The 19221-nt window shown below is 36.8% G+C and overlaps 1 protein-coding gene across 2 annotated transcripts; it reads left to right on the forward strand.

Annotated features, from left to right (window-relative positions):
• Positions 1 to 3562: 3562 nt before the first annotated feature.
• Positions 3563 to 18914, forward strand: LOC129254365 (uncharacterized). 2 transcript variants are annotated; one of them, XR_010297870.1, is made up of 6 exons: positions 3563 to 3738; positions 12219 to 12373; positions 12971 to 13088; positions 14616 to 14738; positions 15200 to 16433; positions 16608 to 17680. XR_010297870.1 is itself a non-coding variant. In XM_054892827.2 (5 exons), the coding sequence occupies exons 1-5, from the start codon at positions 3720 to 3722 to the stop codon at positions 15424 to 15426; spliced, it is 642 nt and encodes a 213-aa protein (XP_054748802.2). In that variant the 5' UTR covers positions 3577 to 3719; the 3' UTR covers positions 15427 to 18914. The 2 variants fall into 2 exon arrangements, 1 of the variants encoding a protein (XP_054748802.2); XM_054892827.2 differs by having other exon boundaries at positions 3577 to 3738; positions 15200 to 18914.
• The last annotated feature ends 307 nt before the right edge of the window (positions 18915 to 19221 follow it).

Below are 19221 nucleotides of genomic sequence, written 5' to 3' on the forward strand. Positions count from 1 at the left end.
TCATTATATGAAATGTGAAATATTTTAATTTTCTCCCCATTGTCATGGAAATAAAGTTTTATTCCTCCCTGAACATGTGGAACTACTATTGTTTTTTTTTTTTAAATTGGGTTCAGTCAAGTTGGTCCTTAGTGTCAAATCTGTAAAAATTGAAATGTTGTATAATTCAAACAATAAAAAACAAAAGAAATAGTGAGTGATGGACATCATTTGCATAACACTAAGTTGTGCATATAACTGTTTTGTGAAAAATAACCGAAACGTAATGTCATAACTTCCTTATTTTATATCCGATTTCGATGAAATTTTCAGCATTATGCTTGTTTAATTTTTCTCTATTGATTCAAATCAACATTTTTCTGGGGTTGACTTGACCTTAAAGGAGAGCTATGATGGATCTGAAAGCAACGAACCACTTGCCTTTTCTCTGATGAACGGAGCATAGCTTTAAAGATCAGTTACATCACTGATCCGGCACCGTATTGCAGCTGAAGCGGTTTTTTTTTTTTTTTTTTTTTTTTGGGGGGGGGGGGTGAATTTCGGTACTAAAAGCTAGTTTTACATTAAAGGGATAGTCCGGGCTTATAATATTTATATTCAAATAAATAGAGTAAACTTCACAGAGCAAAATGCTGAAAATTTCATCCAAATCGGATAACAAATAACGAAGTGATTAAATTTTAAATTTTATCAATATTTTGTGAAAACAGTTATATGCACATCGTCATGGATATTACTTAGGTGGGCTGATGATGTAATTTCCCCTTTTTCCCTTTTCTTATGTAATTATTACATGAAATCATAATTGTTTCATTTGTTCATATATGTGTAAATGATGTGTCTCCATTGTGATGAAATAAGTTGCGGCAATAAATAACTAATGCACTTAATCAGATGTCAATCCAATTGTGTTAGTTCTTGGTAGAAAAATTGTGAGTAAACTTAATTTCATATTATAAAATACTAAAGAACAAGTGGGGATATGACATCATCAGCCCACCTAATGAATATCCATGAAGACATGCCTATAGAACTGTTTCACCGAAATGCAAATCTTTAAAATCAAATAACTTCATTATTTGTTATCTGATTTTGATCAAATTTTCAGCATGTTGCTTTGTGAATTTTACTCTATTTATTGAGATGTAAATATCTCCAGCCTGGACCATCCCTTTAACAAGAATTTCCTTCTAAAGGACTGGACCCAGAATTTAATGTTTTGTTGTATTCCATTATTGATTTACAACTTTTGCCATATAGACCTATATACCTCGCTTCACACAGGTCATTTGCTGTATATTAGTCAATTCATTAAGTTACATCAAGAAGATTCTCATTTAAACCTCCTTGGTTACATTCAGTTTCCACATTTACCATACTAAGATCTTTAAAAGAACGTATTTAGATATCAGGCCTGATTATATATAGGTAATTTATGCAGCTAAGTTCAGAGTAACTTTATGGGCAAAGCTCGGGGCAAAGCTGTCAAATAACTATAGTACAAAACAAAATGTGATATACCGCTGCGATAACACATTGAGTCCGATATGAAAAGTTTTGGAATACTAAATTACTGTATATACACCAAGCAGTAATGAGGGAGATAATTATTTTTCAAATAAGTAACGTAAAGCAAATAAATTTGGTTATGAATTTGATTTTGAATGCAGTTGTGTGCAATAGGCCTATATGTTTTAAAATAATTTTATGTGTGCATTTGCACCTCGAATTTTTCCGAGGATAATGGACAAATAACAAACAATGGAACAATAAAACTACCCAAGTTTGAGGTCAAAATCGAAAAAAATTGGGGTGCATAATTATGGAACTCTTGCCCGACATGGATTTTCCAGCTAAAAAAAATCATACCCGCCCATATGGCGCAGTCACATTTCCCCTACGACGGCCGTACGGCGAGTTGAAAATCGTGACAGCCGTTTTAACATTTTTTGTACCAGTTACATATAGGTGGTTTGAATAAAAATGATTTTTTTTCTCACTAAAAAAGTTATTTATCCCCTAAAAAATGGGTAAAATCATCTCCATGCGGGTAGGCCTATAATATGTCGATCGGGGCATTTTTATTTGTGATGAAAATTTTGCCCATTCTAAAAGGTCAAGTCCACCCCAAAAAATTTTGATTTGAATAAATAGGGGAAAATCAAACAATCATTATGCTGAAAATTTCATCAAAATCAGATGTAAAATAAGAAAGTTATGGCATTTTAAAGTTTCGCTTATTTTTCACAAAACAGTGATATGCACAACTCAGTGACATGCAAATGAGACAGTCGATGATGTCCATCACTCACTATTTATTTTGTTTTTTATTGTTTGAATTATACAATATTTCATTTTTAAAAGATTTTACAATAACGACCAACTTGATTGAACCGTATAGTATTAAACAATGCTAATTACACATGTTCAGGGAGGAATTAATTGTTGTTTCAGGGAGAAAATTGAAATATTTCATATTTCATGTAATAAAATACAAAAGAAATGGTGAGTGAGTGATGTCATCAGTCTCCTCATTTCCATACCAACAAGGATGTGAATATAGTGTTTTGTGAAATTAAGCGAAACTTTAAAATGTCATAACTTTCTTATTTTACATCCGATTTTAATGAAATTTTCAGTGTTATGCTTGTTGGATTTTTCTCTTTTTATTTGAATCAAATTTTTGTTGGGGGTGGACTTGTCCTTTAAAGGTCAAGTCCACCCCAGAAAAATGCTGAAAATTTCATCAAAATCGGATGTAAGATAAGAAAGTTATGACACTTTAAAGTTTTGCTTATTTTTCACAAAACAGTGATATGCACAACTCAAATGAGAAAGTTGATGATGCCCCTCACTCACTATTTCTTTTGTTTTTATTGTTTGAAGTATACAATATTTCATTTTTTATAAATTTGACAATAAGGACTAACTTGACTGAATCATATAGTATTAGACGATGCTCATTCCACATATTCAGTGAGGAATTGCATTGTTTCACTTGACAATGAGGAGAAAAATAGAATATTCCCTATTTCATATAATAAAATCAAGATATAGTGAGTGGATGACGTTATCATTCTCCTCATTTGCATACCCACAAGGATGTGCATCCCATGTGCATATAACTGTTTTGTGAAATTAAGCAAAACTTTAAAATGTCATAACTTTCTAATTTTACATCCGATTTTGATGAAATTTTCAGTGTTATGCTGGTTGGATTTTTCTCTTTTTATTCAAATAAACTTTTTGTTGGGGTGGACTTGTCCTTCAAGTAATTGCTACTTATTTTTTAACCTAACTGGACAATATGCTTCCCGCATTGTGTAAAATACTGCTCCAAATTGGTTGGACACATAATAGGCCTACTCGTGCTGGTTAAAATTTTACCCCGGAATTTTACCCAATGTTTTCTACAGCGTGGATCTTGCCGCACAGCTCCGTCCAGGTACCGCCCATAGAGTTAAATACGTACTACCGCCGCGCCTCGATACGCCACGGCCACACCTTTGGGCCACTTTGGGCCACACACACACACACACACACACACACGGGGCAGATTTGCGCATGCGCATGTTTAAGTACAAAATGTGCAACATGCTGTCAGACATGTCGGATACGACCGGACCGGGAACTGATTCTCGAAAGTATGCCATGAAATTTCATTTACTCAACTAGGCCTTTTCTGTTGACCATATAGAAACCGGTACATCGTTGATGCAATGTCGAGTTTCTTGTCAGGTAAGGGGGATAAGTGAGTAGAGTAGGAATATGATTAAGAGAAATTGAAATGAGTCGTAATCTCGCCTGGCGTTGGTGCGTTTTCGCACCCGTCATGCCCTGCGGAATAGAGCTTAAGGTAACATTCCCTGACTCCGCGCCTGCTGCTCTGGCGTGTAGGCGGTGGAAAAAGCTCAATTTCGTCGGCTGGTGCGAAAGTGCACTAGCAGTGCACATACGTTCATAGACAGCTGGCAGCCGTCTGTTTCGAGGAGTTTTTTTAAATTTTAAAATTTTTTTAAATTTCTCCTCATAGTCATACACAGACGGCTCGCTATCGTGCAGCCACCATTAGGGGACTTACAATGCAAAATCCCCCCGTCGGGGCTCTTCAATTTTTGTCTTTAATGAATCAAACAAATTGAAAATTAACGCGACCGAAATGCAAATTAATAATATTCCCTCTAAGTTGTAAATCGGATCAAAAATCAGATCGAAAATCGGATCGGCAGTTAAGCTTCTAAAATCGAAATCGAATCGAAAATCGAATCGGCGATGTTTAAAAACAAAGGAATACATCAAAATGTTGTTCGCGGTCGCGCGCATCTTCCTGACAAAGTCACAAAGACGAATGCATTGGAATGGAAGTCGCCAACATGCGCGATCGTTTGGAACATATTTTAAAGCCAGGGGTTTTGAGGTGTTATTGCTTTAAAATAAACCGAGTGATTTTTATTAGAAAGATAAACGAAAGACGCATCTTCCGAGCAAAGGCGCAAAGGAAAATAAAATGAAAATATTTCTCATAGATCACAGGTTAATGAACGATCGGCGGAACATCTTTTAGAAGTATTTTTAGATGCTAGCGATTTAGAATTATTGGAATGATCTCTTACGACGCATCATCTTAAAGTCGCAAGTGCAATTAAAATGAAGTAGAAGACGCGAGCACGCACGATGATTTGAAATATGTTATTAAAATGTTTTGGGTAGCTAGCGTTTTCAAATCAATTTGAAGTTCACGGCGGGGTCCGCTATCACCACGAGGTATAAGAGAAGATGTCTATCATCATAAAGGGGGTAAGAGAGTAGCGCAGTGAGCTCCGTCGGTAATACGACCTTTCAAAGTTCACGGCGGCATCCGCTATCACCACGAGATTGAAAATAAAATGTATATCATCATAAACGATGTAAGAGAGTAACGCAATAAGCTCCGTCAATAGTACAGTCTTTATATGGTTTATGGCGGGGTCCGCTATCACCACGAGGTTGAAGAGAAGATTTATATCATTATAAAGGGGGTAAGAGAGTAGCGCAGTGAGCTCCGTCAATAATACGACCTTTCAAAGTTCACGGCGGCTTCCGCTATCACCACGAGGTTGAAAATAAAATGAATATCATCATAAACGATGTAAGAGAGTAACGCAATAAGCTCCGGTCAATAGTACAGTCTTTAAAAGTTTATGGCGGGGTCCGCTATCACCACGAGGTTGAAGAGAAGATTTATATCATTATAAAGGGGGTAAGAGAGTAGCGCAGTGAGCTCCGTCGGTAATACGACCTTTCAAAGTTCACGGCGGCACCCGCTATCACCACGAGGTTGAAAATAAAATGTATATCATCATAAACGATGTAAGAGAGTAATGCAGTGAGCTCCGTCGGTAATACGACCTTTCAAAGTTCACGGCGGCACCCGCTATCACCACGAGGTTGAAAATAAAATGTATATCATCATAAACGATGTAAGAGAGTAACGCAATAAGCTCCGTCAATAGTACACTCTTTAAAAGTTTATGGCGGGGTCCGCTATCACCACGAGGTTGAAGAGAAGATTTATATCATTATAAAGGGGGTAAGAGAGTAGCGCAGTGAGCTCCGTCAATAATACGACCTTTCAAAGTTCACGGCGGCTTCCGCTATCACCACGAGGTTGAAAATAAAATGAATATCATCATAAACGATGTAAGAGAGCAACGCAATAAGCTCCGTCAATAGTACAGTCTTTAAAAGTTTATGGCGGGGTCCGCTATCACCACGAGGTTGAAGAGAAGATTTATATCATTATAAAGGGGGTAAGAGAGTAGCGCAGTGAGCTCCGTCGGAAATACGACCTTTCAAAGTTCACGGCGGCATCCGCTATCACCACGAGGTTGAAAATAAAATGTATATAATCATAAACGATGTAAGAGAGTAACGCAGTGAGCTCCGTCGGTAATACGACCTTTCAAAGTTCACGGCGGCATCCACTATCACCATGAGTTGGAAGAGAAGATATCTATCCTCTTAAACATCGCCATAGATAATACCGCGTCTTTCTCCCTGAATAATGCGACCTCTAAATAGCTAGCACCTCAAAAACAATCTTGAAATATGTTGTGAGCGATCACGCACTGTAACCAGATCTACGCCGATTTTTTTTTTTTCGATTTTTTTCCTTCAAGGGGCATGATCGAAGATCTGCAAGTGATTGCCGATTGTGGTGAAATCGAATGGAATCGGTTGCCGATTGCAAAATCGGTTACAAGCTTAATTCCCTCTTGGCATTAATTGCCCAAAATCGGGGAAAATCGAGTTAAAAGGAACAAAAACAGTGACTTAACTCGGCTGTCGCGCAACTTCACTGCCCTGTTTTATCCGAACTTAGTACACATAAACATATGGCCATTGAGTCCCCTGTACAGATCGCGCTAGAACTTCGGTCTCTGTATTTTGTGAGTGAACCAACGGAGTTCAGCTGAACAACCAACATAACAGAGACCGAAGCTTTTGGTCTAATACGTTCATAGACTGGCTGCTGTCTGTTTCGAGGAGTTTCTTTTAACATTTTAATTTTATATTTCTCCTCGTACACAGATGGCTCGCGATCATGTAGACAGGAATAACCATCGTTTCTGGGGATTTATCTAAGTCTAACAATTTCTGACATTTTACTATTATCATCAGTAGAGACTAGAGGCGCACGGCCAATATTGGAGACTGTCTCCAATGTGGGAGATTATCTCTGATATCAGAGACTTTTGTAAAGAATTTGGGTATCCAATATCAGAGACAGTCTCCAGTTTGGGAGACCAATTTCCTTTGTTTACATTTGCTGCAAAAGGATTACCTTATCAGCAAATAAATATGTGATAAGCAGATTCCTCATTAAAAATTACCCCTTTTCACCGTCTACCGTAAGTAACGGTCTATTAACCGCACCTTTTTCTCAGCGGGATAGAAGCAAAAGTCGGGGGTGCGGTTTATCCACGGTGACGGGTCTGAGCCAGGCCGTCGTAACCCCTCTCGAACATGTAAGACGTCTGCCAGTTCACAACACATCGAGTGGCTGGGCATAGCCGCCCAGGGCAATGTTGTTTAGAGGGGTATGAGCCGCGGGTAATGAGAAGCGATTATAACAAACGCACCCACCTTCATGACACTAATTTCGACTTTATTCTCGGTTCAAATAGCCAGGCGGCTTCTAGAGAGTAAAAATCATTTACTAACGTAAGGTTACTCTCATACGAAGCCAGGCCTTCTATCTCATACCCACACAAAGGAAGCCAAAACCTGAAACTTTCACCCCCGCAGGGTTGGCATATTTCCCGCTTTGGAGGCTTATTTCCCGGACGCCGGGAAATAAGCGGTATTTACCAGTATTTACCGCTTTTTTCTGGTATTTACCACTTTTCACCGGGAAATATGATTTTCCACTCACTTTTCTATAGGGATTGTCAAATTTTGAACATCAAAACAAAGGTGGTGAGTATGGTTGCTCTGGTGTGTACCATTTGTGTGAGGGTGTGTGTGTGTGTGTGTGTGTTAGGGTGTTTGTGTGTGTGTTTATGTTTGTGTTTGGGTGTTATCTGTGTCTGTTATCATGAAATGCTGGAAAAATACAATAAAATACTAAAAAGATCTCAAATATACATCTAATTTAAATATGATGTTCTTCATTAAGTTTTTTGCCTATTTATTGACTCTATTCAGATCAGTTAAATCTGTCATTTGTGTACATTTTTTGGAGAAAACATACCGGTGTATATTTATTGTCAATTTCAAATAGTACTCAGCTAACTACATTCACTGTATATCTCATTTTTAGGGGAAGGAATTGGTAAAGCACATTTTTTTGGGCAGGGGGGCATTTTCTATCTTTTCGTCATATAGTCACAGTTGCAATGTGTGAAAAATTGTGTAGACTCAATGTGATTCAACTTAACCCTATCTAGGCCGGGGTATTTTTGGAGTTCATATGGCGGGGGGGGGGGCCTCCCAGGCCCCCCTTGAGATCTCGGCCGTCGACCACGCGATTGCGCCGAATATTGGCACGCAGGTTGTCTGGGATATAATCTACAAAATTGTATAGTAATTTATTTCATGCTAATTGTTATTAAGTAATTATGCTAATTTATGCGTAATTAGTATGCGAAATCATACTTTTTCCTCTAACTCCATAAATAAAGCTTCAAATGTTCTATTTTTTGGCATAGAAACTCTTTGTGGTGTTCTTAGCAAGTTTACATGAAAAAATTGTGATATCAGATCAATTTCTTATGTATTATATTGTTTTTTGCAATTTCTTATATATTTCTTTGTTTTTTGGACCCTTTGTTTTTCATTGTTTTTTCAATGAAATCCGTTCGGGACTCTTCTAAGATCTTAAACAGCATAAAATACATACATTTAGACCAGCAAAACTAAAAATAATCATGATTTATGATTTTTGGTTGAAAACACAATTTCTATTGACTTTGTACACAAATCACGTTTTTGAGCAATTTTTGGTCTGACATGCACTTACATAACGTTGCGCGATTTCGGAACCGCATACCCGGGTGACGCAAAGTTGGTCTCAAAAGTTGCGCAAGACTTAAAAGTAAAAAGTCAGCGAGTAGCGCGGTCAAAAAGATTTGCGCGGCGAAAATATCGCGCGACTTGTTGAGGGGGGGGCCTCCGAGGGCCCCCCCCCCCTGGCCTAGATAGGGTTAATAGCCACTTTAAGTATGGGATTTTTTCGGGCCCCACCTTTAGAAAAAGGCCTAAATTCCCCCAAATGACAATGAAATACATAAATATTATCATTTACATTTGGGACCCCATTTTCATTGTCAAATTCTTCAATTTATCTGTCATCCTCATTGATGTCACTATCTCTGCTATATCCTTCATCATACATGTATATCGAGGATATCCTTGTCTCAATGTGCACCAGACGTTCTTTTGAAATTTTGTTGATCTCGCTATGACTGATTAAAAAGAGAAGCTATTGTAAAGGGAAACAATGGAGCGTGCTCCAAGATTGATTTGTTTACAATAGCTTTCAATCAATATGAATATGACAAACTGTACAAGTAATTTATTTTACATTTCCCAATTAAAAATTCAGTAGCTAAAGTATGTCAATTATGTTGTTATTGCATTCATTTTATATTTCTTACAGGAAACAACTTTTGACACCTCTTTCCACTTTTGTGTACATTTGTATAAGTCATGCTTTTTAATATTTGTGTATGCTTCAACAAAGTTCTTTTAACAAATTAAAAATGGCATAATCCAAGTTGTGTAATTTTTTAGGCTACAAAAAGATCTTTTTCTGTAAGCAATATCAAAATTCAAAACCAGCAACCACTAGTACACACTGATACATGTACACACTAAAACTCCTTACATACAGTAGAATTCTGAGCTTTATTCACACTTAAATAACAAAAATCATATTGAGAAATATTTTTCCCGTTTTTTACATATTTACCGGACGCCCATCTTATTTACCGGACGGTATTTACCAGTATTTACCACCGGTAATTACCGCTACCGGTATTTACCGCCCAACCCTGCACCCCCCGAGATTTCTACTTTCCTTCTAAAAGATCTAGCTCTAACTTCCCCAACGTTACGCGACGCTCGCGTCCGTAACGTTGGGGAAGTACAATAAGAAACAAGATGGCGGCGTAAACATCGGGCAAGTCTCTTCCGTCTTTTCACAATATTTTTTCATTTTTTTGATGAATTCTTGTTTTAAAAATAACAACGAGAGCGTAGAAATGTCGGAAATGAAGTTTTATCCCATGTACATGATTTAGAGCTAGATCTTTTAGAAGGAAAGTAGAAATCTCGGGGGTGAAAGTTTCAGGTTTTGGCTTCCTTTGTGTGGGTCTATGAGATAGAAGGCCTGGCTTCGTATGAGAGTAACCTTACGTTAGTAAATGATTTTTACTCTCTAGAAGCCGCCTGGCTAGGTTCAAAGCAGCGAAGTTCCCTGGCTAAGTCCAAAGAGAAGCCAAGCATACCGGTACTCGGTAATATTTTGTCACAGCTGAGCGAGCGCGAGAGTTGAGTTAGCTGAGCTAGCTTGCGTTGTATTGTGGTTATAGTGCGACTTAAGCTGGCGCTATTCATTTTAACCCTCGATCCCCTCCAAAGTCCCGTTTCGCGCCAGCTTATTTTTTCTTTCCCGTTTGCTTTTCATAAGATACCATGTACACCACGCAACGAGAGTGACGGCATGACGCAGTCAAAACAACTGTAAAAAATGCCAATTTCTTTGTTTCTTGAACCTTCCTGTAATCCCGTATCCAAAATTCATGCTAAGACGTCGAATGCTAGACAAATTCTGAAAGTGATTGTGAGTTTGTGATGCAAGAAATGTGAATGTTTCTTCCTCCTACGGCGGGAAAGACACAGATCATTATTTGATAAGATGTACTGGTACCGTATCGTAGTTTGCAATGTACAATAACGGCAGTGCTGTGTGTGTGTACACTGTGACTGTGAGGTGAGTGAGTGTGTAAGTGGCCAATATTGTCGGGACCTTTCTTTCTTCCAAACATTTGTAGATGAATTGATCAAGAACAGCAGATTTCCGCATACCGGTAATCTCTTTGGATACTTTGAAATCTTTAACTTAGTTTTTGTTTCTTCGTACCTCAAATATAATGTGAGGATTTTTTTTTTTTTTGGTCCAAAGTTGGGGTGCGGTTAATCCACGGGTGCGGTTTATAGTCCGTTACTTAAAAATTCACCGTCTACTTTTGTTTTGATAAGGATTTTTCTTGTCATTCACACACAAAACAAATGGGCTTCTGACCTCAGTGAGACAAAATTTTGAGTGGAAAAAATCATGCTTTTGTTGGTGTTGTTTCTTTTGTCTTTTTGCAAAGCAAGTCTCCAATAAGGGAGATTGTCTCCCATATTGGAGAGTCTCCCATATTGGCCGTGCGCTTCTACTGATCATCCCCATTCACCGACGGTAGTGTGTTACTGTTACAGAATACAGTGTTAGTGCGAGCCTGCATGTGTAACTTTTAATCATGATCATTTCTCCCAATTCGGTCGACCAGGTTTCGTCTCAATTTTTATTTTTTTGTAAATTCTAAATGACATAATTTATATTGTCTTGAACGAAGGCCCACTATTTTCGTTAGACTCTATCTTTCTTTTGATACTATACATATTCTTGCAAGAAAATATACGTTACCGATGATTATTCCTTATTTTTTAAATTTTTCTGCAGGAGAGGAAAAAATGGCAGCCGTGTGTTGCTGCCCTCTACGTTCAACGAGTTGTGCTTTTTTTCAAGGCTTTCCGATTAGAATTTTTGATCCTGGCTAATCAATGCGAGCGACAAATTCCGAACGCACGCACATGCAAGCGCAAAGCAGCGGCACAAATCGCGATATATAGCGACTGGTAAATATGTCTGTAAGGATGATGACGTCATCCAAGACGGCAACTTACATTGACCAACGAAAGGATCGAAGATGACTATGTTTTGATCATCATTTGAAAGGAATTGGCGGTATTAACTGCGGTCTAAGGTACAATATTTCTGAATTTTATATTTTTTTGTAAATTTGGATGTAATTTCTTTTTTATAATGTGATTTGAAAAACAATCCGAAAATCAGGTTTCCGCCGAATGTTAAATCTAACGTTACTGCTAAATGCGTCGTCTGTACGTACGGGCCTCCAAGCTCTCCAGTCTATGTATTGGTGAGTGGAGCCAACTAGTCTTGAGGACTGCATGATGATGTTTTTTTTATATTTTGACATATACTTCTTCATCATGGAGTCTTGAACCGCCGGCCATATATGTATAAGAGACACATGTAAACAAAGATGGATTTCACTAGGAAATCCATAGAGGGTGAAATCGGTTTGTAGGGTCGAATTTTATTTATCTATGAACCTTGATGCGCCTAATGCGTATAAAGGGATAAAGATTATTTCACTATAAATGGTAAAAAGAGACGTTTCTTACCAGACCGATCTCCTGTAGATCCCTCGATCCGTTTGTCATACAATACAACCTGACCCTTGAACCGCTTCGTTATGACGTACATCCGATTAGCGATGCGGGTTTGAAGAACAATTTATAGATAAATATTATTATTTCACAAATACTAAAATTTAATATGTGATTATAAATAATTAGTAGTACCCAGTTGGTCATGCAGAGCCATTAAGCCAAATTACAGTTGTTTCTTTTAACTGTCTATATTTTGTTGTTTTTCCTTCCAGCTAGTGAGAGTGGTTCTTCCACCAGTCCATCATTGAGCTTTCAGATGGTCATTAGTGGGATTAAGAAGATGTATCCTGCAGTAAAGAATATTTCCACAGCGGAGGTGGAGGAACTCTTGAGACCCGAAGAGGCACAGTCAGGACTTGTAATCGTGGTGAGTCCTTCCTTTTAAGATCTAGACCATGACTCCATTCATCTAAAGGTGTTCTTTTCTAGGAACCAAAATGTTTAAATGATTTGTAAATCTGATTGATGATTCAGCTGATGTGAGCAGTGAGCTTGTAGTATAAATGAGACACCTCATATTTTCCCCAGTGTTTTAACAAAGTGGGTATTTAGTAATTTCTATAACCAATGTCAGTTTTTGGCAAATTATAAAGTTTGGATTTATAACAATAATAATGATCTACAAATAAACTTAATATAATTATTGGGCTATTCTACAATACATTTTCCATGTATCACCGTATGTGAGACCTTCATGAAATTTTCTATCTCTGATTTCTGGTTCTTCTGACAGTCTGTAATAGCCTACTCTCAAGTGATCATGACTTGGTCAGTTTATGAAGTGAAGTAAAACTTGGGAAAAAATGGGGGTCGGATGTACAAAACAGTTTAGATTATTTTACAGATTTGCCCTATTGCTTTATTAATTTTGGTGCAAGGCCATTTTCCAGTAGTTTGTAAAGTCCATGCGTAACAGTACGAGCGGCTTTATAAAAGAGCTCTCCCTGTTCATGAATTGTTACAGGATGCAAGACCTGAAGCAGAATACAATGTCAGTCACATCCCTTCAGCTGTGAGGATTGATCCAGGGAACCAGAACATGGATGATGTCAAGAAGATTATTCAAGATCAACTCGTCAAAGGTTAGGCATTATGTTTGTTCGTCTGATTGAATTTATTTTGCATTCAATTACGCGATTCAAATTGATAAAGTGTGACAGATGCAGAGCTGCCCACCAGGACATTTTTTCTTTAAAAAATACGATTTTGTAAAAAATATATATATATATTTTTTTTCAAAATCGTAATTTATTGAGAAAAATCATCTCTATATGTCTCTATTTCATAAAACTTACACAAATATGATTATTGGATCAATATAATTTCAGATAACTTTTTTTTTTTTCAATCATTTTGTTAAAACAGAGTGAGATATACACGTTTCAATGTTTGTTTGCTTTTTCAACTGCAAGAGCAGTGCACATTTTAGCTTGCATGCAGCTTGAGTGCCGCGATGAGCGTGCGCGCCACGCATTTTATTATGAAATACAGTTTAATTGGGAAAAATACATTTTTTTTTATCACAGAATACAATTTTTCATTCCCAGAGGTTGGCGGGTCTGCAGATGAAATGCCTAAACCTATTTTATACAGTATATATTGACACTTAAGAAAAAGATTTACAGGAATTTTACTCTTGTACCACCCCCCCCCCCCCCCATTAAAGAATAATTATTATTTGTGAACATAAGATGCACTCATTGTGAGCAGGCTGCTTGATATCGATGCCAGCTTTAAAGTAAATAAGCATCATAGAACTGAGAACAAAAGTGTAAAAAAAAAGGTCACATAGGTGTAGTGCAGGTGTATTAATGGAGCGATTGAGCATTTTTGTATAATTGGTACATTCTAAAAAAAAAAAAGCATGGTTAAGTTTTGAATACAATTACATTCCTTCACGTTTATAATTTCGTGGAGCTCTATAAATTGCTCTCCTTATTTTTTGCTCAATTGAGCTCCTCAGAATCGCTCTCCTTGAGGAGCTCAAATCAATTCAGTACAATACATGTATGATAAATTGTAGATTTTTCTTTACATCGTATATACAATAGCTGTGTAACTATTAATTAATCTGTGATGAAACAAGGCCTGGGTCAATACGTTTACAAAATATCGCGCTCCTGCTTAAAAAAAAAATTGCTAAAATTTCACATTTTACATCTTTAAATCCATGAAATGGCCATCTATTTTCCATAATTCCTTGAAATTATTTTGATTTAGTTGAAAATTATCAGAAAAATGAAGAATATTCACCTCTTTCCCGACTCCGATTTGAACTTACACTCGGTAAATATTGTAGACTTCCATGGTGTTGCCATGATAATCTACATATAGGACTACAATATTTACTGAGTTGAATATTCTTCATTTTTCCGATAGTTTTCAACTAAATCAAAATAATTTCAAGGAATTATGGAAAATAGTTGGCCATTTCATGGATTTAAAGATGTAAAATGTGAAATTTTAGCAATTATTATTATTTTTTTTGGAGCACGATTTTTTGCTCTCATGATTTTTTTTAGGAGCGCGGTAGGAGTGCCGGGCGCTCCTCAAAATGAAGGTCTGCAATTAGAGTTAATCATTTCTATTGTTACTCTTTGATTTTGAAGATGATTCAGCTAGTCTTGATAACAAACCCATCCAAGTTGTCATGTACTGTTCTGTTGGCTATAGATCATCGGCATTGGCAAACAGACTGAGGCAAGCACTCAAAGCTGAGAAGGACAAGACAGGTAGTTTGATATACTACTAACCCATTCAAGGCAATATTGATATTTAATAGCTTCTAATCGGTACCATTAATTTGTATTTATCATTCTTGCATGAAAAGAAAATTTATTAAGAATGCATCCAACATAGTTATCAGCAACTTGAATAGGGGGTCCTAGATATTTTATTGTTATGGATGTTAAAAAACTTTTTTTTTACTCAAATCATCCGTGGCCACTAAGCACAAATGTAGCGCACAGTCCAACCAACCATGTTCTTATGCCAGTAAAATGTTACAGGAACTGTGCAAGGATGTGAAACCTCAGGCCAAAAAAAAAATGTTAAAGACAATGGCCTGTATAAAAAAAAAGTACAATTTGAATAGAAACAATATAGTTATAGCTATGATGCTCAAGTAAATACTCAATCCACCTGCTACTAACAGACCCTCCTTTATATCTCCCATTTTGTTTTCAATATGCAGATACTGCTACAAACCATTCAATTTCACAGCCAACAGAACCCTCTAAAGAGAAATGTCCAAGGATCAGAGTCTTCAATATGGAGGGCTGTCTATTCAAGTGGGCCAATGAGGGCCGTCAGATGGTGGATGGGCGAGGCAACATAACAGAGTTTGTTCACCCCTACAGTATCATGTGGGGTCAGCTGATCAGTAAGGATATTAGGAGGTGGGAGGGGCCTCGTATGTAAATTGAGGTCAGTGTATTGTCATTGAATGGATTTTGAGTGGGTGTGGCCTGATATTTGAAGTCAGGTCAGAGTATTTACTGGATCCTTTGCAATTTTGAAAATGATTATTTTCAAACAACCTGAAAATGCTGCATAAAATTTTAAGAATGTAATATATTTATTGATAATGCCTTCACGAATGCACTGCAAAAAATATGGTATATGATTTGATTTCATATTTGTCATCAATAGTAAAATCTCTTCTTTGATTTTGAACCACTAGGTATTTAGGTATCATCATATAGAGCCTACAGCTCTATATGATGATGGGAATGAGATATTGTTATTAGGATAGCTGTTGATTGCACTTTAACTTCAGCTACATAACAATATTAACTATGATTTGCCTTTACTGGGAAAAAAATTACAGAATACCAGTTTTCTTTTTTTTAATGATCAAATTTGAATAATGGATTCGACATGTCATTTTTATTGTTTGAAAAAGTGTAGAGCATATATGTTGAAGCTTGCAAAATGTTATATGATATTCAGAACTGAAATAGAAGTGTTCAGGATTACTCAGGAATAATGCTCTGAAAATGCTTGCATGTTCTATTGCGGCGTTGCACTATACCTACATACTGTATGAGATGTAGGTTTTGCATGTGTTGAAAAGAATAACCAAATCGAGTTTCAGAGCGTAACCATTGATATCGTGCAGTCAGTCCGCATTGTATACATAATTTCAATTTATTAAAGCATACATCAACATCTGCATGTTGGTAGAGCACTCATAATACAGAAAACTTAGCCGTCATTTGTGGCATTCTTGGTAAGAAAATTCGAGCTCAACCCAACCCAAGATGTAAATTGGCAGTTTTCTTCTCTAGCTTGTTTTTGACGACTGTCAAGTGGTGAAGTTGCTTCTGTAGCTCCAAAGCCTTTGTTGTTCTCTTCATTCTGATTTGTTGAAGGACGTATTTGACAAGAAGTTTTTCTGTAGAAAAACAACTTCCTTTTTGATCCAGGTGGGTGTTTCATAAAGCTGTTCGTAAGTTAAGAGCGACTTTAAGAACGACTGGTGGTCCTTTCTTGTGGTAAATGGTATATACATTGTTCATGGTTTAGCGCGTAAGAACGGTTCACCAGTCGTTCTTAAAGTCGCTCTTATCTTACGAACAGCTTTATGAAACGGCCCACAGGACTTAATATGCATTTCTACTGAAGTGCTTTTTTCCTCTTTGGTATCGATTTTTCAACAATAGTCGAGAGAACCGCGGCAAAACTTCTTTGGTGCCTCGGAAAGAACACTCCATGATCTTTAGATGGCTTTACGTTTGGCGCTGTCCGAGCTGTATGCTGTTTCTTTAGTCTGGACTTCTGTCGTCTCTCCTGCTTTCTTCTCAGCATATACTAGTAGTTCTTTCCTCCTCTCGTTGACTGGCCGTTTTTTCTGCGTACTCATGGCAGCCCTCTGTTTCCGTCTTTGTTCTTTCCAGATATTAGCTTGAGCTGATTTCCCTTCCTTGTCCTCTTAGTTGCAGATCCAGATGACGTCCCAGATCTGGCTTAAATTATTGTGGTGATAACAAATGAAGTTCATTATACTGACATCAAGGTCAACAAAGATTTAGTTTCACACAAAGGTGCAAATTTCATTAGTAGGTCATTATTATGTAATACAGGGAAATAGGTTGCTCAATCATTATCAATAAGTAGAGTAAGTACAATTTGTGAGAATTCATGTACAACAATTAACAATGAAATACAACAACTAGTAACTCACTCCAAATAGATCATCTTTTCATAGATGGTGATCCATACATGCATCCTCTTTATGTTTGAACTTGAAAGCTTAAAATGTTCAGTGAAATCAAGGAGATATCACCTCTAACTCCTTGGTGAAATATAGCTGAAAAGATATCACACTAACGATGCCTCTAGCTCTATTTTTCAGTTAACTGTGTACCTAGATCTTTGACCTCCATTGGCGAATATCAAATTATATCATCCTTTATGGTGACACATTTCTATTCTTCCATTCTAGCTACAACAAAATGACTACAAACTGTTTATAGTCTACAATATATTCTATCAAGAATGTTAAGCAATTAAAATGTTCAAAATGGCAATGTTAGAAAAAAGGTTTATGCTAATACACTAGCTGAATTAATCGTAACAGCCAGGTCAATTTCCTTGCATTATTGATTTACAATTCAATTGTCTTTACACATAAATGTTTCAAAAGGCATCTAAAAAAAACAGGATAAATTGCAAGACACATAAAAAAAACTATTATACACGGTATACATGTAGAATACACCGCCTTTGCTACATGTATATTGCCCCTAACCTCAAATTTAGTTTGATAGGATATTGACTTACATGTACATGTATGAGCAGAACATTTTTGACATAACTAAACCAAAACTCTACTCTTTCTAGAGTTTCAACTTTACATCACAGAGGATTCTTAATGTATGACTACCTTGTAATTGTGACGAACACCTGAAATTTTATGGGTTAATCTCTGACAATCATCACCTTAGAAGAAAATAGTCCTTGGGTATTGCTGCATCAATACCTGGAATTTCGCTGAGTATTTGCTATACATACGGACGGATGGATAGGTTGATGGCTCCAGGATCAACTTTTGTGGTTGAGGCATACAAAATTTTCGAGCAAACCTTGTTCAGTTCGAATCGTTTTCTGTATTTGATCACTGACCTACATGTACCAACATGAGATAGTCCCCAAGGTACAAATTCAGGCTGAAATCAAACATTGTCACTTTCCATCTGCAATTTAAATGAGCACAAATTAAATCTTATATTATTCCAAGGTGTACAATCTCTGGAGGGTGGGGTGGAAATACAAGCTACATGTATTAATTATGTACTATAAAAACTAGCTTCCTAGGAATGAAATGAGACTGAACGGACTCCCACTATATGTGGTCTCACACTAATACCCCTTGCAATAACTATGCAGAATACAGTTTATTGCAATATGAGAAAAGGACTGGACCAAATTAAGTAGTTGATGATTTAAAGTTGTGCTATACAAAGCTTAAAAATAAACTTACCAATGAAATAAGACATTCTAGGGCTTCAGCATGAAGGACTTCTGCTCGGTATTTGGTACTATTCAATTAATAAACAACATAGGAAATAATTACATTACTTCCATTGCACTTATTGGAGCTGGAAATCCCTAGCCCTCCAATTTAATGCAAAAAAATGAGTGTAGTCCTTTCATTTTCTCTGCTCCCATAAATGGAGGAGTAAAATCACTCACCAGGCAACACTAAGGTTACTCCAAATAACTATATTAACATTCATGAAACATTTACAAATTTGCAAAAGAATTACATGTACACGTAAACCAATCCATCACGAATCTTGTACCACAAACACGTGTTAATAATTTAATCTCAAATCTTGTATAATAAATGTCTTTCTATCAATTATCAAAATCCTCAAGTGACAAGTGCAGATCTTTTAAAGGTGAAAAAAAAACAGAATATGAACAAAATTAGCTCAATGGTCTTTCACTTCCTTTATGACTTTTACCATTTTGTCCAATGTCAAAGTTTGCTCCTTCTTTTCCTACCAGTCTACCAAGTCAACCATGGTGAAAGATGATGTGTTCTATAGTGTGGTCCTTGGGTACAAGTCTACGGCCACCTGAGATCAATGCAGTACATTATCCACTCTGTATCCATAACATACATAGAATATTCCATGTGTGGGGATCATTCCCTCCACCTGTCATTCACACCTACAACAACACTACATGTATGTGCTTTCCCTGAAT

The sequence above is a fragment of the Lytechinus pictus genome, chromosome 2, assembly GCF_037042905.1.
Source record: "Lytechinus pictus isolate F3 Inbred chromosome 2, Lp3.0, whole genome shotgun sequence".
NCBI classification, from domain to species: Eukaryota; Metazoa; Echinodermata; class Echinoidea; order Temnopleuroida; family Toxopneustidae; genus Lytechinus; species Lytechinus pictus.

Bases quoted from the DNA above. Each gene is read 5' to 3' on its own strand.
- LOC129254365 (XM_054892827.2), top strand. The intron at 12,374-12,970 runs GTGAGTCCTTCC...GAATTGTTACAG, and splicing joins AGTCAGGACTTGTAATCGTG to GATGCAAGACCTGAAGCAGA. The intron at 14,739-15,199 runs GTAGTTTGATAT...TTCAATATGCAG, and splicing joins AGCTGAGAAGGACAAGACAG to ATACTGCTACAAACCATTCA.